This window comes from Zootermopsis nevadensis, unplaced genomic scaffold (genome assembly GCF_977971745.1).
Source record: "Zootermopsis nevadensis isolate Lab colony 2312 unplaced genomic scaffold, Znev_1.0 Znev_ptg000002l, whole genome shotgun sequence".
NCBI classification, from domain to species: domain Eukaryota; kingdom Metazoa; phylum Arthropoda; class Insecta; order Blattodea; family Termopsidae; genus Zootermopsis; species Zootermopsis nevadensis.
This window is the reverse complement of record NW_028259134.1, coordinates 6,332,019-6,353,841: the sequence shown is the minus strand read 5'-3', so window position 1 is coordinate 6,353,841 and position 21,823 is coordinate 6,332,019. Positions and strand designations below refer to the sequence as shown.

General features: G+C 38.5%; 1 protein-coding gene across 7 annotated transcripts in view; it reads right to left on the bottom strand.

Annotated features, from left to right (window-relative positions):
• Positions 1–21,823, bottom strand: part of stau (double-stranded RNA-binding protein Staufen) — an 81,648-nt gene that overhangs the window by 5,694 nt on the left and 54,131 nt on the right. For 6 of the 7 annotated variants that reach the window (XM_022065518.2, XM_022065522.2, XM_022065521.2 and 3 more), the window contains 7 exons: positions 20,179–20,334; positions 16,523–16,669; positions 15,952–16,125; positions 12,070–12,205; positions 9,753–9,988; positions 7,103–7,201; positions 3,077–3,180 (listed from right to left, as the gene is read on the bottom strand). In XM_022065518.2, coding sequence (XP_021921210.1) covers positions 3,077–3,180; positions 7,103–7,201; positions 9,753–9,988; positions 12,070–12,205; positions 15,952–16,125; positions 16,523–16,669; positions 20,179–20,334 — 1,052 coding nt within the window. The remainder of the gene's footprint in view (positions 1–3,076; positions 3,181–7,102; positions 7,202–9,752; positions 9,989–12,069; positions 12,206–15,951; positions 16,126–16,522; positions 16,670–20,178; positions 20,335–21,823) is intronic. The other variant, XM_022065519.2, reaches the window with a different exon arrangement.

Below are 21,823 nucleotides of genomic sequence, written 5' to 3'. Positions count from 1 at the left end.
TTCTACTGAAGAGTATGCAGATATACATTTCATGTATGGTTATTGGGAGAATAATGCAAAAAGCAGCAGTCCAGGAATATCAATGGCAGTTTTCTGATCATACAGTCCCAGATAGACGAGCCTTCAGTAATGTGCACCGGTTTATCACAGAAACTAGTACAATCCCTCAAGACCACTATGAAGTAATGCTGACATGGAAGATGACATACTGGAAATGGAATAGCGCAATCCAAGTACTAGTGTCCAAAGAGTTTCCAATCAAATTGGGGCCAGCCAGATGACAGTCTGGAGAACTGTGCATGACAATGGTTTCTACCTTTTTCACGTGCAAAATGTCCAGGCTCTGCAACCAAAAGATTACTTTGCACATGAAAACTTCTGCAATTGGCTGCTTCAAAACCAGGAGCTGTGCACAAAAATTTTATTCAGCAGAGATGGCAACACGAACACAAGGAATATATATACATGTGTGGTCCTATGATAATCCTCATGTGACCAAGGAAACATTTGTAAACACCTGATTATTTAATCAGGAGTTGCCTGTCTTTGGTAGAATTCAATATGGAGGTCATTTTCTTAATTGGTTTCTGTATAGTACAATCTCCACCTGGATTACGGAACACATGAGACACCAGACTGCAGAACCAGTGACCAACAGAAGATGAGCATTCCATAGCCACCAGACATGGCATTGACTTCAACAAAACAGAAGTCATTGCCAACATCAGGAGCTACCATCCTTGCATAATCAGGGAGGCAATGGAGACATTCAAACACCCACACAACTTCAACCACAAAGATGGCTAAAAGCTAAGCAATGCCTGGCTTCACCTGTTTCCCACCAAACCACTGGGCCTATCAGGTTCTCAAACGGCCAGGTCCACAGTCACCTCTCTGAACCTCATAGGCACACAGCCACCACTTGCTTCCACATAATCACTGCAAATCTTTTCCCACCCAATATGGCCACCAGAATCTCGTCACCTCCTCCAAAAATTCCCAAACATCCTTTCGTCAACCACGTGCTCCTCTCCCAATGGATAGTAGCCCGCTCCTTCACACCAGCAATCAGGATATTTTATTTGGGTTTACACTTCCTTGATGTTAAACAGGGGATGGTGGTGGAATGCTACCTGTCATTCGAATGTTATGGGGGGTTTGGAATGGCAGAGTTTGAAGGTCCCCCATCCAAACACATAAATGGAGAAGAGGAAAATAGGGGTGTATAGTCCACCCTAAGCCACAACAGTAAAATATATCTGTAGGATACAGAAAAAACACGATGGAACAACAATTTCTTAAAAACAGTGGAGCTTCCATCAGCACAGTGAAGCCAGAATTTGCAGGCAAGGGAATAAACCAGTTTAATTACATGGTAAAAGGAATGAAGTGAAGTAGATATTAGAGGCTGAAGCCAGATCAGCTTTCAGCTCAGAAGTGCAGGTACACCTCCAAGTTCATTGCTGCACTGACTTTGATGGAATGCTCAACAATCAGAAGATTGGATCTGCCAAAAGAAATGGGAGCTAGTAATGACTTAAAGACCAACATATTAGGGTAAGGAGGGGGAATGTTTCTGCTAATGAGTGGAGGAGCAGACATGCCTGAATGCAATGCCTGGTGATTTGGGTTCCTGGAATAATGAGGAAGAGGATAACCATCTCCAAGGCCACATGATGAATTCTGCAAAAGGGACACCCAAACCAGAAGGGGTTAGGATTTCAGCTGCTAGCATTCCGTCAAGTCCCCATGGGGAACAGAACTTAAGCGTTTCTGACCTTAGGAAGTGACTGACTTGCATGAGGTACTTGCTACAGACATAGTCTTACCTGCCAAGTCAGTGGAAGTAACTAGAGCAAAGGTAGTAAATGAGAACCACACTGAGATACTAAAATCTGAGCTAAGCATAACAGTTTTTATAGAACCTGCAAAGATAGGAATCAAAGGAATCTACAATGCCCAAGTATGTCTAGAGTGTATAGGAGCCGTGAGTCAGCAAAGAGGAAACTAACCAGAAAAGCAGTAGAGTTAAATAGGGATAAACAATCGAAGAAGGGATTGGGTAAGAGAACTCAGGCACCCAGAGGGTATAGGAGAGAAAAAGGACTACAGTTAACCCAGAGGGCAAGGAGTAAGGACAGAACAATGAGATTGGGGGAAAGGGGAGTTGCAAAACACAGATAAGCAGTAGTACAGAAAAGCTGTGGAAAAAGAAATCCACAAGGAGTTGTAACTGAGAAGTTACAACAGAGGACACTGGGAGTCTGCAAGACTTGAAAAGTTATTGGGGAAGGAGAGAGTTGAATCAGATGAAATGCACAGCAAGCAACATCAGAGAATGCAAAAGTGGGTGGCCTAGAAAGAGATGATGCAAGACAAGTAGCAATGCTCAGGAATGGGTGTGTAGTGGCAGAGGTAAGTAAAGCTGTCTCAATGAGAGAGAAGAATTTTGAGGAACATGTATTCCTAAAACCAAAGGAGAGTAGCCAGGTAAAAACAATGAGAACCAAGTCTGAAATAAAATGCATTTGAGACACGTGAGCACAAAATTTAAGATAGGAAGTTAAATTAGGGAGCCAATCATATATGATGAATCATGCAGAGGCAGGTCAGTAGGCATGGTGACAGGAGAAAACCACATGGGAATGTTGATGAAGTTGAAAACAGGCAAGGAGAGGACACAAAGTAGAGAAAGAAACAGGGAGAAGGTAGGAAGCTCCATCTGACCACATAAATGCAAAAGTGGCAATTACCTTTAGTCATGTTACTACAAATACAAAACCTCAAAGTTGCAAAAAATCAACATGTTTATAAATGTCAGAATTAAAGTTTCATATGAGATTTGTAGCTATGTCTATTATCTAATGCACATTTTTATTAAACACAGATGTAGCATCTCATATTGAGGGTCACTTCATCCTCAAAGTTCACATTACTGCAATGATGGTAGAAAATCAAAAAGTTTAAATGTGAGGTAACATGCTGCTCATGAGAATCCACTGATTGTTTCAAAAGTTACTAGGATGGGATAATCACAAGGACATGATACAGTTAAGTCTATTTTAATATCACTTGCCTGTCTCCCTGGGATCCCTGCTGCCCATCTTTCATGCTACTCCCTGATGGAGCAACTGAGTCAAGGCCCATCTCTGACAAAGCACGTAAAGCTGTCAATGCCGCCTGAAACAGATAATATGACCACCAGTTATAACAAACTGCCCACTGAAATGGCAATGGGTATTCAAAACATTCACCACAAAAACTAATCACTGAACTGTATCCAACACATTTCACATCCTAAAATTTATTCTCATAAAAAATACCATAATTATCCTACCATCTATACCTCAGTCCCCAATAGTTTCTCTGCACGATTTACAACAAAAATTATGTATGCATTTTTCTCTCCCATGTGCCTCTTTCCACCTACCCCATCACTTTCTGAAGCTGCCCATGCAGTCACAGGTTTGATTTAAGTTTGTGTGAGTAATGGTAAGGCAATGCTCTGTGTCACTTGGATGGCTGGGTCATTCAGTTGCAAGAGATCCCTCTTTCCCAGGGAATAAATGTGGGGAAAATAAATAAAAGTCTGGACTGTCCACTGCAAGCTGCTGTTGCTGGCAAGCTAACAAACTGGCAGTCACTGATTTGCCACGTTAGTTCAGGCTATTGAATTAATTTCGAAAACCTTTCTGATGTCATCTGTTTGTTATTAAATTAATTATGAAATGAGGATAAAATTTTCCTATGTAAATTTATACAGATTTGTCAGAGCTATTGAAGAACACAACTATTCCCACTGAGAGAAAACAAACGTGTGTTCTGAAGCACAATTAAGCTGTGCTGTAGCTGTGAGAACATGACTGAAAACTTTGATGGGGCCTCCCATTGGTTGATTATATCATCATTCAGATTACTTAAATCCACTGCCAGGAACTGACTTCAAACTCATTCCCTGTCCATGGCTGCCAAGAAGCAAGAATTAAGAGATGGACACAAGATTTATGAAAGTTAGAATTTCAGAAAAATAAGTCCAAAAGACAGAGCAGTTACTGAGCATGACATAACTGCAGCTACATATGTGTTCTAACAATGCAACACAGGCTGTTGTGAAAGGGTATGTAATGGGCCAAACACTAACAAAACAGAGGCAATACATTGTTATGACTGTGTTAAATGCTGACTTGTAGAATTAGCATTTAACAACACAGGTAACTGGGACAGCAGATCAAGGCAGAGACACAGATGCAGACACAGTCAGACACTAACACTCAGAAAGATACAAGTTACAATGGATGGACACATCCTCATTCTCAGTATAACCATAAGCACTGTAAATTAAATCTCAAGCCATGCTCAGATAGCAAGTTCATCATGATTTTGGATTAGATAATTAGATTAGAAATGTGAGATGATGTAAAGTTAGTGATCAAGTAATAACACAGTTTACACATAATTTTCTATAGTGAATCTTGTAATATACATATGTACACAGTGAAGCCATGTATCAGTCCTGTAAGATGGGTCCCTACTTACGACTAATCTCTGCCGAACTCAAAATTCCAGAGAGGGTTAGATAGATAGGAGCTTGGATGGAGATAAGTTAAACATTCTAAATTATTCCCTTGCAAAGCCCACTCTAGCACAGAGCATAGGCTGAACAAGTTGGCAGCAAAGTGCTACTAAAATTAGCCACAACATAAATTGGTGATCAACGGGTAGAAATAGGGTGGTACATGGCCGAGGCATCACAATGACACAATTTAACCAGCTTAGTCCAATGTACAACTGCCAAATGGAAAGGATTACTCACCCCACTGAACCAAGCAACTATTCACTGAAGTTACATCTTCACTGTCAAATTCAAGGCACTTGCTTGTTGCTATCCCAACAAACAACATGCTTTCTGTCTGTACTAAGAAAATTTTATTTAATTAACAACACATGGGCTGAAATCAAATATCGCTTAGATATCCTGAGAGCTACTAATGCAGCTCATGCGGAAGTGTACTAAGTAAAAGTTTTTGAGTTACTCTACAGCAGTGGTCCCAACGTGGTGTCCGCGGGCGCCCGCCAAGGCTTTCTTTGGGTGCCCGCATTGATACGGAAAGAGGTTATACTGAATTATGAAGGCCGTTCAACCACAAACATTATAAAATCAAAGCACAGATCTCGACTTACTGATGCCCATCTTGACGATTGTTTGTGAGCAGCAACATCATCCTACACTCCCAAATTTGAAAAACTGGCCGATGAAATACAGTGCCAAACATCACACTAACTTCCCACTTGAGTAATAATAATTGTACTTTTGAAAGTACGTATTTTTGATTGCATGGTTTCTTGTATCATTAAATGTCGTGTTGTTTTGTGTATTATTTGGGGTCCATATCTTATTTGTCCAGAGAAAAGAAAATTTGGCTTTGTTAATTGGTTGGTGCCCGCCACGATCACATAAACTCCCAAATGTGCCCGTAGGCACAAAACAGTTGGGGACCACTGCTCTACAGAATGCTGCAAACCACCCACCTCCATCAGTCATTGCTCCCTCCCTAATTAATCAGTCAATAGGGGAAAATTCATGTGGACACTTTGTATAATTGAAAACTTATTACGTAAGACTTCAAGAAATAATATCTTGAGCAATCAGTCACTGGAGAATAGAAATAGCAGTGGGAGACAAAGCCTGCAAAACACTGAATATTAACACTGTTCTCGCACAGATGAGCACCCACAAAAACTTGAACACAGAAATTTTACTCTAGTGTTTATAAGCACTATTACTTGCTGTGTCTTGTACTGCAGCACTGGATTGTTTAAAGAAAGTCTCTGTGTTTGAGAACTGATCTCATCCCACTGTTTTGGAATCAAACATCAAGACAGGAGCAGAAGTTCCTCCAAAATGTATGTACAAAACTTCATGATACAAGCAAAAAGATATAAAATCAACATATTCTTGTAGTAATGTCTTTTTCATTAGTGGTATTTACAACAAAGAAAATAAATCTATTGTTTTTTTTTCTGTAGTGTCTGTGCATCAAGATCTCCGCCTGTAAGGAGATTTTAATAAACTTTTCTATCCAAAATTCTTGGTTCTTAAATTTAAATTACATATCTGAAGACTGCCTGAACCTCAGCATTAAAAAGAGTATGTTGTCTTACATTATTAATTTCTAACAATTCCACTAATACAAAGCCAGATTTTCCATTTTTCTCACACCTGATGAAGTTTCTTCTGTAAGACTGTAGTTTATTGATTTGGATGCATGTTTCAAAAGTTGCTTTAATAAAAATATTCTCTTTTCTTAGATTGTCACTGCCCTGCTCATTAACATCATATCCTTCCTTTATTGCCCCACTCAAAAATCATTTAACAGTTTCAGCTTTTCTCTCTTACTGTGGTGATACAGAGTACGTACTGCTAGAAAAAACTAATGCCAATTCTGTATACAGGTAGTCAAATGTTTAGTAACAAATAATGACAAGATATTTTGATATGAAAAGCAACAAATTCAAACCCAAGATGAATTGCAAATGCAAATGCTGAAGCTTCTGGTATTCTGAAGGCTTCATTAAATATGCAAAGGATTATGTCCTTGTAATAGCTTTAAAAGTTATAGCTTATATATTTAAGTCACACATTGTAATTTCTTCAACCAAGATCTACCACTTCAGGTAAATGCTACGACTAGAGGCCTACTTACCCTCTAAAAGCCAAATGGTGACTAACACACACTCACTCTCACTCGCTCATATATAAAACTGCTTTAAAAAATCAGTAACTCTGTAAGTTCCTATTTATGTTTTGTAAGGTACCTACTGTAAAGTGATTATTTCCTAAAACAGTATTCACCAACTGATCTTTTAATGAAGAAGTGTAGGATTTACTTTGTGGTACGGACCGATTCTTAAATATTATTTAGACAAGCTGGCCATAAACTAAACTTGTGGTCTGTAAAATACATGGGTGTCCTGCATTAACTATATATACTGCAACATTGTCACCACTGGACAAGCTACACAAATTGAAAATGTTTTCCATCTGTTTACTCACATAAGAAAAAATAGGGAAATAAATAATTTGTGAACAACTGTATCATACCTGATCGTGAGAGGCGTCAGTAGTCTGCCCAGCTCCATGACAGACCTGTGGTGGGTCAGTTGAGAGTGACACCAAGCTCAGGAATTCACTGTGGTTTCCCTGTAATAAGCATAATAAGCAACCATTAGCTTTGCAGTGGGTCTTTCTTTATCCGTCTGCATGTAACTCAAAAACTGTTCAACATATTTCCATATGGAAGTTTGACAAAGTTATTTTTAACACACACATTCCAAGTTTGTTTAAAATTGATGATAACAGACACTTTACAGTAAGTCTTACACATTTTCATCTGTTGGCAACTCAAATGTAACTCATACATAACTCACTAAATACTTACAGCTGTGAACACATTAAATACACATTCTGTGTCCAATACACTTCTATAAGTCTAAGAGTTTTCGAGATAATTAAGAAAAAGGGAAATTTATACTGTGTCATAACTCGTCAATCTTTCAACTGATTTTGAAAAAAATTTATACTAGAGGTCCTTACACATTTGCCCCACCAGTTCATACTATTTATAACAGCATATCAAAAGTTAGCATTCACAAATGAAAAATATAAGAAGTAACAGACTGAATGCACCAAAACTGTCATGAGATACATACATTCCCAAACAAATTCTACCTAATTAACTAGATGGCTTACCGAACTTGAAGGTTCAACACCGAATTAACCAAAGCTCTCCACCGTTCCCTGTCCTGGGCCAACAAAATCCAGTTGCCCTCAATTCCCATCTCCCATAGATCCTACTTGATATTATACTCCCATTTACATCTAGGTCTCCTCAGCGGTCTCTTCCCCACAGGCTTCCCAACAAATACCCGGTGCACACCTCTTGTCCCATCCATGCGCGCTACATGCCCTGGCCATCTCATTCTTCTCGACTTAATCACCCTGACAATATTGGGGGAAGATTATACAAATTTTTAAGCTCATAATTATGCAGTTTCTCCATGCCCCATCGTCTTCTCTCCTAGGCCCAAACATCATCCTCAACACACCATTCTCAAACACCTGCAATCCATGTTTCTCCCTCAGAGTGAGATGCCATGTTCCACACTCATACAAAACAAAAGGCAAAATTATTGTTCTGTATATTTTAATCTTTAGGTTTTTAGAAATCAGACAGGAAGAACAAATATTTTGAACTGAGAAGTTTCTGGAATTTAGTCTCCTCCTAATTTCCTCATGAATATCATTTGGATTTGTTATTGTTGTTCTCAAATATTTGAACCTTGTCACTTGTTATGAAAACAACAACAATAAAGCCTCAGAAACTTATTCTAATGGTCCAATAATAATAAGCTTAATCATATAATAAAGCTGTATTTTTGAATACATGATCAATCACTTGATCAAAGCTTCCTCCAAGAAGACATTCTGGATTATGATGCTACTCAGAATCGGTGGTAGATACCAACATTATGGAGAAACATACTGTATCCATCTACAGGGCTAAAACGATAGTGCACCAGCCAATAAACAAAGGCAGTATCCTACATAACCACAAGACATAATCCCTTGCTAGATTACACCATTCCTGCATACAAAACTCACTGCTGGAAATGATAAAAAGTGGCTTAAAAATATAACAGGGGCATGCTAACACTAACGGGAATTCCGTTATGGTGCAAGGCCTTGACATTTCAAACTAGGGGCTACTGCTACTGGTCCTTTAAGGATTTGAGTTGGATGGCTCTCAGGGATTTGAACCCACAAGTTTTAGGATTGCTTGGCTGATGGCCTCTGGAACTTGAAGAGAGAAATCACTTCATCTAAATGCCTCCATGATTGAAGAATGCAGGCTGTGCTCCTGGGAAATGGAGAGTTTATACAAGGTCCAACGAAGGGCAGGCTAGGGGGAAATGGGTCAGTCAGAGTTGAGGAATGAGGAGGCCAATAGGGAGTCTCCTAGCAGGGTGATGGGAGTGGGCCTCAACCAGGTGTGAGTAAGAGAAGAAATATGACCGTTTTTGGTGACGACTGGAAAAAGGAAATGAAGTGCCAAGCCAAAGAAACATCTAGCAGGGCATGAGGATGGTCAGTAGATAATGAATGGATGGAACATGGATATATAAGGGTGGGCACACTGGGTGAGGAAAACAGGAAGCATAGGAGAGTGGCCAATGGTTAAGATAGGGGAAGAACAGGAGACTCAGAAGAGTGCCAGTTTATGAGCACCCATCATCATAGCCCTAATTACAGTGGCAGCAAATAGCTCTGAAATGTTGGTAAACAACTACTAGACTACACACCTCTATAACCCAGAAGATACCCACCTTCAATGTGATTTCCTGCTGCCATGCCTTTCAGAGTTTTTACTGATGTCACTTTTCAAACAAATTAGTAGAATGCATGAAATACATGGGAATTTGTGTTTTAATGTCAATTAAAAATAATAGTGCTTCAATTATGGAATGATCTGAGTTATGTAATGAAACATGATAGACCTATGGAAAAGAAAACAATGTCAAATTAATCTATGTGTGGAAAGAAAATAAGAATCCACAAATAAAGTGTTGATACTATAGATCCAAACTCAATAATGTGTTGAAGTCATTTCAATTTCCATTTATGAAAATGATACAAATTAATATTTGTTGGCTGTAATTTGTATGATAGAAATTAATGGACAGTTGCTTCATACCTTTGGAAAGTCTGAGAATTGGACTTGGAAACCAAGCAGCTGGGCCAAGTATAGCAGCTGATCCTTTGGTCGCACCACCTGCTGCTGAAGCAAGGGTGTGGCCATGCCTGGTGTTACTGCTGAGTTCTTGTGATTCCCAACAGCAGCTCCTGACTTGGCCAGTGCTTCAGCTGTTGGAGAATTCCCTCCCTTCAGCAATTCCTTTGCTATTGCAGCAGTTGTCTGCAAGTTCACTCCTGTAATATGGTATAGGTTCTACTCTGAGCAGCCAAAAGCACTAATCAACCAGTTACATACTTTTATGTAACCTGAACAACTATTAGAACACAACTTAGCCCATTTTAAAACACCAAATGCCTGTCAAATTTCTCAACAATTTTATTTGTGACATTCAGTCTCTCATATGTTATCATAATGACCAATATGCAATGTACCATTTAGTATTTAACACTAATCTGACATATTTAACAGGTTTCTAAATTAATTATTTTCTAAACTGTCATGTATTGTATAATGCACACAGCAGTTATCTGTATGAATTACCATTTCTTCTCATACACTTACAAAAATATTCTCTTGACTGAACAATCCTGCAAATGCGTCTCACTAGACGACAATGTGGTGGTAGAACCCAAAGACTGAAACCACAAGTTCCATGCTGAACACATGCACCCTTCAAGTGCATGTGCAAATACTTCATGACACAACCACAGAAAAAAATGTGTTATGGTGCTGTCACCACAGACAAAAGTACAATGCATGTTTTACACAGAATTAAAGCCAATCTGAAGTGTTCAAAGAAACTTTTAACAAATGTATGAAGATATATTTTAAGTGATAACACTATTCGCTGGTGGTGTCAGAATTTCTGAAACACAGGAACTGTTGCTGATAGGACACTTGCATAGGCCAGGTGTCAAAAGACGATGATAAATTAATTTATGATGATTAATCTATCATCGTCTTTTGATACATGAGGTATCTCACCAACATTCTGTTCAGTGAAAAGGACTCCTATCACACAAGCAATGTCTTCGACTATCAGAACTATAGAATCTGCAGCAGTAAAAACAAACCTGTGCACCATAATAGTGTCTGTATGTTTGAGATAGCCCCAAAGCAAAAATGTTGTACAGTATCATGTCAGATCCCATAACTGGTCCATTCCTTTTCACTCAGGTTACATCACCTCAATGTTCTTCTGAAGGAAAACTGCATTTACTAGGACAGTGTAAATCAATGGACTACAAGATGATGATAGCCCCATATTTTTATGACATACTAAGAAAGTCTCAAGATCCTGCTTCCTCATTAAGTATTAGAAGGGGTGGGTCCATTCCACTGCCACTGACAAGTCTTGATTTATCTCCAGATGAAAATTTCATCTAAGATTGTGTCAAGGACGCTGTTTACAGTGCAAATTGAACACAGTTACGGACTTCTGACAAACAATTACGGTGGTGATCACTAGGGCCACATTTATGCTTGCCAAGGTCTGAACTGAACTGGAATACCACTCTGACATATGCAGATCTGCCAGTGGTGCTCATATTAATTTGTAACTAATTACATTAAAACTTCTATATTATTTCTCAGGCATCCTTTGATCCAGTCTTTTCGCTCCTAAGAGCCCTGCTTCCATGCAGCATGACCTGCCATTCCTAATATATCCAGAAAATTATTCCTACATGTCTACAGAAGACAACTTTTGTCTCTGTCCCTGCCTACATCAACTCTACCAGTGAAACAAGAAGAGACTTTTAAGAAAGTCAAAAGCTTTTATACTTTTAAATTTACAGCTAGCACAAAGAAAATTTACATATTTGACTCCGCCTTTGGCACAGTAGGTGACATTAATGTCAGTAACAAACTAACTAATTAGATGGCTTAGGAAACCTGAAGGTTCATCACTGAATTAACCAAAGCCCTCCACCAGCCCCTGTCCTGGGTCAGAAAAATCCAATCGCCTCCAACTCCTATCTCCAACAGATCCCGCCTGATATTATGCTCAAATCTAGTGAGCAATTATTTAAGTGTTATTATTTGTTGCCTCAGGTACAATAAATGATAAATCATTATATTGTTTAAAAAATCCACTAGCTAATGAGAACTGAGATGAAATCAGTAAAATTGTTACAATAACAAGAAGAGAAAAGACAGACTGAACAGCTATGTATTTCAGCAATATTTGGATTTACAAGTATCCATTAGAAAAATCACTTGTACACATGTCTGTGTGCGTGGGGGGGAAGAATGCACATGCAAGTGTATGTGTGTCATTACAAATATAAATATTGCAGCACAGAAAGCTACTGACCAGAATTCTTAGTTGGTGTATGAACATAGCTGCCTGTAGTGTTGTCTGCCATAAGTAAGAGACCTGGTACTAACTGTCGCCCACTGCTTCCACCAGCTGGCAACTCAACAACCTTCTCATCTTCTAGGAATGTGACCTGAAATCATTGTTCATAAACAATAAAGTTATATGGAAAGATACTGTGAAACAGAACTTTAAAGAGAATATGTAATTACCAAAAACTTATATCTGTGACTTGAGAGTCCACCAAACTAGAGGCATGAGCACCAGAACAACTAGTACACTAGAGTGGATATTGACAGACAGTGTCACTATGGTCCCTTGCTCTGCACTTTGATCAAGTGATGCCAGATGTATAGCAGGTTTGAGTTTGGCAAAGTAATGAATTTGGCAAGTATGATTTTACTTTATATCCTCTGCGTAACACCATCCACCACTCAGGTGTGATCAAAGATTCAGGGGTTTAAACATATAGTTCTTTGTGGTGCTAATTTCACATTCTTTAAATGCAATATGCTTTAGATACATGCTAATCTGAGTCCAATCTGAATTACATAGTAACTGTATATCTGTACCTAGTTCAGCAGTGTTTTGTCAGCCAACACTCGGTATGAACACAGAGGTTTCTGCTTTAGGGCTTTCTTAGTTTCTTACACTGGCCACCCATTCTGTTTTTAACAAGAAGTGACCCATCATGCAGCCTGGAAGCATTCTTCACAGGTTGTGCAATTCTGTCAAGTGCCTTCTGGGTGCAAAATGGGTCCAAGTCCATCACAGTTTCTTCTATGTCAATATGCCTCATTGTAAGGAATTGTGATACCCGGCTTTTAACATATGCCAAAAAATACTTCACTTAACATTTGTTGAGGCCTGGTTCTGGAGAAGCTAGGCACAGACAATGCATAATACTTGGTCCCCCCCCCCCTCTTGGGAACTCTCAGCATCAGCCCACCATCAGGGGATAGAAAAAGAAATGGCAACCAAGGGTTTTCCAGTTGTGAACAGGGCGATTGACTGTGATTCTTTCATGTGATTGATGTGTACAGCCATCTCTGCTGTTACGCGATAGTTGCATTCATTAAGATGCCGACCTATATAAAATCGCATAGTAAAAATAACCCCGGTACCTCCGCAGAGATTAAATTGGTCCTTTGAAAGTTTAAAGTACCAGGACTGAAACTGCATAAGAGCAAACCCGCATATGCAAAAGTTTGCATTTCACAAACAGCTTTTACTGATTCATCGATCTCATTGGAGCAAATTCGCGTTAATGAAACATACATAATTGCAGAGATGACTGTATTTATAATTTTTATTCAAAATCAGCGGTGTAAGAATTGCGATTTAGTATAAGAATCAGTATGAGATACATTGTCAAACATTATAAATAATAGTATTTTTTTTTCTTCACTTTTTGACTTGTTGGTTTCAAAATCGGGAGTTATTCGGAATCGGCGCAAATCGAGGGCTACCTGTACTTCCAAAACATTCCACCTTGAAAAATAGTGATTATTCTAATTGTTTTGGCAAAGATACATAAAAATAACACCAGTAGCTTAACTATTTCATCTCGGTTTGTGTCATTCCAGTGGCTGACTCTGATTTTGGTTCTAGGTTAGGTATGTTTTCTAAAGCCTGTTGGGCACACTGGCTTTTGTGGTTGTTTCTCTGCTTATTAGTTTGGAAGTTTAGGTGTAAGAAACAACTCAAAATGTTCCAGTGGGTTACTTGGAGTATCTAAATCAGCATTTAGGTCATGCTTGCCAAAACCCAGATATCATTTTCATATATGATTATGTTCTTTTGGGTTCTGGTGCTGTGTGGACTCAATGGTAGATGACAACATGTCAGAAAAGTATACTTTCTCCATCTTCAGGACTCAAGTGATAAAGTTGGGAATCACAAATGTACACAAATATAGTAAATGGGTAAAATTTCTGGGTGTGCAGTGAAAAGTGAATGGGACTTCAGAGCAGCAGTTTAGCCTGTACAAGATGGATCATGAATTCACTTGTGAGTACAACAGGTGATGTATGTATGAGAACATGCATAGTTCTCAGTTCGGATAAAGCTAAGATGACAAAGATGAATTACTCATTATTTTCACATCTTCATGATAAAAAAAAAGGAAAGAAAGAAAGAAAAAGAAAGAACACATATTGCCCTTCCTGCATGTATATTTTAAGCACAGTGCTATGGGTAAGGGAGTGATCATTCGTCATTTATAAAGATACACTAGTCAACCACAGTTTATTCAAGTTTGTTCAAATTAATGTGAACTGAAAGACAAATGTTTGCTATAATTGAGGATCATTGTTAACAAAGTTACTTAAAAATAACACCTGTCAGATATCTATCAAGACTTTCACCTTCCATTATGCGCAACAACATGGCCAGTGGTATTGCATTAATTTATTCAGAAACTCTCCATTTGAGATTATTTAATTCTGTCAGACATGTCTGAAACACTTAAATCACAAGACAACACATCGGGCTGGTCAAAGAAATGTTGCCATATTGAGAAATTATTCAATGTTTAAAAGGGTTAAAACACGCTCCTCAAACTGTTTACTGACTACCAAGCAGTAAATTTCTGAAGAAATTAATACTGTGCATAATGGAAAGTGTTGTGAATCAAGCATCAGTCTTGATGGAGACATTGTGATGGGTGTTAATTTTAAGAACTAACTTTGTTATAAAGTTCCTCAATAATGGCAAACACTTGTCTTTCAACTCACATTACTTTGTACGCATTTGAATAAACTGTGATCAACTAATGTACCTTTAAACATGATGAATGAACGCTGTCCCACCCTGGAATTTGATATTGATATATACAGTGAAACCTCGATGCATCGTTTTCGGCGGGGGTGGGAAATAAAAACGATGAATGCGGGAAAACGATAGATGCGGGAAAGCATTAAAAATTTAAAAAAAACAATGTTTCTCTTTCAAAGTTACTTCTTTTTACCAAAAAAGTCTTTAATGGACAACTGGTTTGTCGAAACTTTACGTTTTAGGCCAAACAGAGCACTTTCCAAGTTCAAAATGTTTTCTTCGTCACGTTCACTAATATTATGCGCATAAAAGAACGACTTCACTTTTGCCAATGCAGCGTGTGCTTCGGCAAAGTTCGGGCTCGCATTCGTCGTTTCTCCCTCTTCCTCAACCTTCGCGGACTATAACAGGAAAAATGGAAGTACTATTACTGCCGAACTCAACGAAACGTAGCTGTAGAAGACACGATATGAATCAGAAGAATGACAAAGTTTCGCTCGCCTTTCCTTTGTACTTATAATAAAAGCATTTGTGAAGAAATTCACACTGCACATGCCATCTGGCATCGCTGGAACGAAATATGAGTGCACCCAAATTAAAATCGTAAAATTTCTGACAATGGGCACCGCCATTCACCCCAACTATCACCCCTGCACCGCTGACCCCTCATTCCAAAAGAATCTGTGCTGGTTGGGCGACATAACAGGTTACCGCTACTGTATATTCCAAAAACATTGTGCGTCTTTCGGTATTAATTTATCTCAAAACCCAGCATTTTAAATTCTCAGAAACGATCATTGCGGGAAAATTGTGGGCCGGGACTAAGATTTTTGAACGATCGATGCGATAAAACGATAGTTCGAGGAACGATAGAAGCGGGAAAATGTAACATTATTTTATATGGGATGTATCCGGGACCGGAGAAAACGGACTATGCATCCGGGAAAACGATAGTTCCGGGAACGATGGATAGAGGTTTCACTGTATTACAAGTACCTGCTAAAATATGCATTTTTCTGAATTTTAAATATCAGTATTATATGACTGCTTGTATTGCAAATGCACTGATAAAAACCCATTCTCCTAAAGAGTAAAATACCATACCTTCCTATTTTTGTCCATATCCTGGTTGGTATCACCAGTCTTGATAGAAGGCTTAACAGGCTGGGCTGCTGGACGAGAGTAACCCAACAGTTGCAACAATCCCTCAGCTGCTGCTCGCTTAGCCAACTTCTTATTAGGTCCTGTACCAGTGCATGAATGCTGCCCGACATGGACCTGCATTGTACAACAAAATAATCATGGCATATACAGCATATAAAGACTGTGTAAATATTAACATAGAAACTATGCATAATCAATCACATTTAGAGAATCAAAAGTACCAAAGAAGTCAAATTATTAAGTAACAGAATACGAATATATGGACATATTTTAAGAATAAAGAGAGAACCCTAAAAATGTTTTGAATATGAAAATAAAGAGAAAATGCCCAAGGAGATGGCAATCAAAATGGGAACATGGGAAAAACAAAAACAGGTTAAGAAAGAGGACACACAGAAGACACAATATGGGAAGATATTGAAGAGGATGAAGTATGCAGAAGCAGAGATGAAACGGTTTGGTTGTTACATGACACATACAGTCAGAACATCTTATGAAGAAGGATGCTCACCTCCATAACAAATTCCCTACGTCGAGGCACTCCTCTCTCTTCGAGCAGTGAGTAAACAGGCTCACGCTCTTTCTTAGCCTGCTGGATCTGAATCAGCCGTGAGATTGGGTTGATATCTTCACCATACTCTGGCTCTGCCTTCTGCTCCTGAGGTGCAATCAAATACAATAAAGTAAAAATTAATTTTGGTGAAATGCATCACACTGACCCCAACTCAAGATACATTTTCTCCATAATATTATCAGAAACCCTATTGAAAGGTATAATTAATCATGTATTACTTAAGCACCATGCCATGACAATAACAAGTGCTCTATTTTTTAATTACAGTGAGGTCAGCCCCATGCTCCACTGACTTGCTTGTCTGCATCAGCCAGGACTCAAACCTCAGTTGATCAGCCCATACCATCGTATTTACTGAGTGATCAATAAGGGTCATATTAAATTAACACTTTATAAGCCTGGAAGCCAATTATTATGCCATGGCAACATGTGCTCAATATTTGGTTACCACAGAAATCTGATGCCAAGAAACCTTGAAGCTGATGTCATAAACTCTCTTCTTCACTCATTATTAGTATCATCACAAGAAGTTATTCTGGAAGAATTGTAGTACATGTAACTTCCAGACAGGCTGTACTCCTCTCTTTCACCGACACTTGAAATCGGAGGATAAAGTTTATTATGAGAATTAGTGGGAAGATAATTCGTTTGTTTTTATTATAATAATTTGGTAAAACATTGTTGAACTGCATTTGCAAAGTTAATTTTGATCAGGAAAGAGGCTGGGGTTTTATCCAATGCCAAGATTGCCAGGTCAGCAAGTGATGCATATAATCCATATTGCAAGCTAAGATTGCTCTTTTGCCTCTGAGATGCTGTGACAGACACATGTAATTTGACATACAGCCTTACTACCAGTGGAAGCCAGCAGCCTCCAAGATGGAGTATCCAGACTGAGAATTATCTGATGCTTTGCATCATGCTTGCAAACAAGTGAGTTTATTCCCTGACTTATGAAGCTGGAAAATAGAGTACAGCGCCAATTACCTGCGGCCCAGTTATTCATGGAGTGGACATTACGTGGTCTCAAACTGTCTCTAGAATGTACTTATATTTTTCTTACCACTTGCAACACTCTTATATTGAGTGTGATTTTAATCATTGCCTCGACTTAAAATTTACAATGAACAGCATACACTATCATCTTTTGGCATATATTTATAGACACAATAATACTAAATGAACATATCAATTTGTGTCTCTTTCCATGTTTATTGTAATAACATTTATAATACTGCTACTACTACTAACATTTCAGTGGGTTGCGATGCAAACATAAACATATTCCGGAGGTAATTCAGATGCTCAGTGCAACTTTGCTGCTATGACTGTGAACTTCTTTCACAAAGACGGAATTGTGCCACAAAATAAATGCAAAAAAGAAACTTAAAGTGTCGCCAATATGGTGAACAATTAATTGGTGACATAAATGTCAAAAACTAGACAACAGTGTAGCACTGGACAACTTTACTGGTGTGGATAATGATACCACCGTTGTTCAAGAGCTCACAGAGGGCAAAATTGTGTTAGAAATCTTGATGGAAAGAAACAGGGCATCTGACGACAACAACGACAATGTGACACCAGAGGACAAGCAAGATGATGATGACGGCAATGATAAAAATGTCATTACTATTATTGAAGCAACCAACATGGCATGAAGTCTTCGGTGCTTAGTAATGACCAGGAAATATGTGCCGGACTGTGTGTTACAGTGAAATTCTCCAAAGAATTTACCAAGAAATCACTACTAACACAAGCTATGCAGAAAAAATGACCAACTTGTTTATGAAGTAAACATGGTAAGTTAGTCTCTTTTTCGTTTTATACATGTACCTAACTATTATTCTGACATATGTAATGTTTCAATGTAGCATTTAGTTACAGTAAATATAATTTTGCCACCTGCATGATTTCGTTGTGCTAACATTTCACTGTACACCACTGGTACAGTCTATGGACCATGATGTAATGAAACCATGATAAGACTGTATAAGAAGGCCTTGATGATGTACTTGATTATGGAAGAAAGAAATACCTTTTGTTTTGTAAGTTACTGACAATTAAAGGTGCTATTTATAGCAAGACCCAATGCACTTTTTTGATAAAATGATTAAAGATCAGAAACAGTGTTTAATCCAATAATTTATTTTGTTGTATATCTGTTATGTAGGGTCAGATTAATAAACTTGGCACCTTTGGTAAACAGTAACTGAAGCCCACAAGTACAAGGTGGACAATATGCAATTGCAGTGGCGAGGTTTACTAAATTCAGGTCAGATGCTCCATCAGCTGTCCTACCTAGAACAAGCTGAGGTTTGGCCCACTGGTCAAAACTTGGGTTAGAACAACATTCACACCCCAGGTCTGATCTTATGGGGAAAGGAAGTGATGGAGGAAGTGCTCCAAATAAATCCAGAGGGAATCACAAGGTGAAGCCCCATCCTAAGTGTTCAGATAATAGGAGATGGCTGGACAGGTGGCACAAGAGGTAGTGCGAAGTTCAACAGACTAGAGGAGCAAGTGCATGGCCCAGAGGGCTGCCCTCATCCAGGACATTACAAGAGGAAGTCTCAAGTAGTAGCTAGTAGTGGACATTGCAAGTGATGACTTCAGTTATTTGGGGGGGGGTTTCCCCTCTAAAAGAGTAGTTATTTGCAAAGTTCAGCCATTGTGACATTGTTGTCTCTCAATTTTATGACACCTCTGCTAAGGGTGTAAGGTTAAGCATTTTAGAGACTTCAGGGTACTATTTACTAGGAGTGGATTTTCAAAATTCATAGACCAGACAAACAAATAAACCACCCTGCTACAAATTAACCCCCCACCCATCCAAATCAAAATGGCTATTGAAGTGCTTAGACAACTAGAAGCGTTACATGTGGAAATCAAACTCAAACTGTATGACTTTAAGAGCTGAGAAAGACATAAATTTCATTAATTTAGTACCTAGATGGTGTGGCAAACCATCTACAATGGCAGTTTTGGAATTTTTTACACATGACTTGAAAGTGTGTCATAAATGTAAAACCGGACAGATGAAGATGAAATCCAGCTAGCAACTTTATGGGAACAATATATTGCCAAACGTTTTCATATAAGTTGTAGCCAGTTGCATGAGTCAGATTTAACATGGAAGATGTTTTGAAGTACTAGTAATTTCTTTAAAAAAACTCTGTTAAAATCAATATTAACATGGAAGTATTAGAAACAGTTCTAGAAAACCAAACCAGATTAAACTCTAGTTCCAAAAATACTATTCAGAACAGACTGAATATGAGTCTCACTTAGATGTCTAAGATGTTTTATAAGACTGGCACCTTAAAAACATATTAGCAGTATGAGATTTGAAATATTCACAGCAGTTAAAATGCGAACAATCACCTTCTTGGGTGTGACACCTAGTAATTTGTAGGAGTTTGCCAAAACTAAAAGGACAGAACAGTAAAACATTTCTCCATCCATTTCATCAGGCAGTTTTGTTTTGCAGTTACATGGCACTAAGTTTCAGGTACAGAACCCCTTCACATACATAAAATTAATGTTAGCTAAATTTGACCTATATATTTGCATAAAGTTTTTTCATAGCTAACCTGCTGATATACCTTGATGAGATTACGTGTTTTCTTCTTTCCTGGATTGGCCTTACGTTTGAGACGAGCCATACTGGCAGCCATATTGGTGGGTGACTGAGGTGGGAGCTTCTTAAGTTCTTCCAACATCTTTTCTGCAGCTCGTTTCTTAGATACCTAAAGAATGACAAATGTAATCAGTTTCCAGAGCAAATAAGAGTTTAAGTGATGGTAAAATCACCTCTAGCTTACATATCAAGATGGAAATGCAATTATGTCAGTGTGCTCATTGAATGACATTCTGTAAAGTGAGACATCACATTCTCATGGTGGTGAAGATGTCAATGTTGTTCTGGGTTGTGATGCTGTGCATACTCATGGGAAGATACCCAAGTTTCTGAGAAACATGCTAATCCCAACTTCAAGGCTGAAAGTGGGGATGATGGTATGTTGGCAGTTTACATATGGTCAAAAAAGGGACCAGGCTAGGGGAAAATTAGTCAACCAAAGACAAGAAAACAGATGGGGGAGGGGTCTGGGCAAATAGGGAGTCATGAAGGAAAATACAGAAAGGACTAGGCTGGGAAGGGGGAGAAACAATGACATAGAACTGACCATTTAGCAGCAAACCTGATGGTGGACCAAAGGCAAAATTCAGACAGGACCAAGAGACTGGGAGATGCGAGATTTGTCGCAAAATGGCAGAGCCCATACCAGGAACAAACGAGGGAGGCTGGGAAATGAGAAAGAGGTAAAAAGGTGGCCCTTTACTTGGACGAAAAGGCAGAGAAAATGAAAAAGAGAATGTATCCCTCCTATTATTAAGACAGAATTCAAGGTCACTCAGAACCACAACTAGGGAAATCAAAACTGTAAATGTGCATAAAAAAGTTTTCAGGGAATGAAAAAGTACGAACAGTGGATAGTGAATAGATACATCATGGCTATAGAAGGGTGGACAGAAGGCTGACCCTCTTCATGTTGCATTCAAACAACATCCTTTTGATGAAGTTGGATGTAGTGTCAACAAAGGGTGAAAATGCTACCAAAGTACAATCCCCTCCAGATGAATGTGAGACTCTTATATGGACCGAGAGTCTGAAGATATTTGCTGTAGCTATTGCTTGGGAATGTGTTCCAAATTCCAGTTCTTATTGGAGATTGTCCAGACCAAAGAAAACTTTGGTCTTGTAAACCAGGGAGTGGAAAGCACAACCAGTTTGTTTGCCAGATGGTGATGAGACCTGGATATAAGTTCTAATAGTTCTTAGATAAAAGAAGACTGGACTAGCCTCCATTGGCATAATCATGATATCAAATTTCAAGAAAATTGTTCAGCTCACTGCAAGTTATATAAAAAATAACAGTTCACATGATCACAGATAGGAGACAGCACAATCTTGGCTGAAATAAATGACAAATACATGGACAGTACAGAGTGATCCAAAACTCTCACAACCCATTCTTGACACATTCCTTTTGTCAAAAAATAAATTACACTGAAATCAGAAAACAAGAAACAATGTTATTTTAAGTGTTGGAAATGTCCAATGCATGCATCCATTCTTTTCTCCATATCTAATGCAACCTGGTAAAGACTTTAATCAGTAATGTTTGAAATGCACAGCTCAATATTTTGTTTCACTTCTAATTTGTGCGGGTTGTC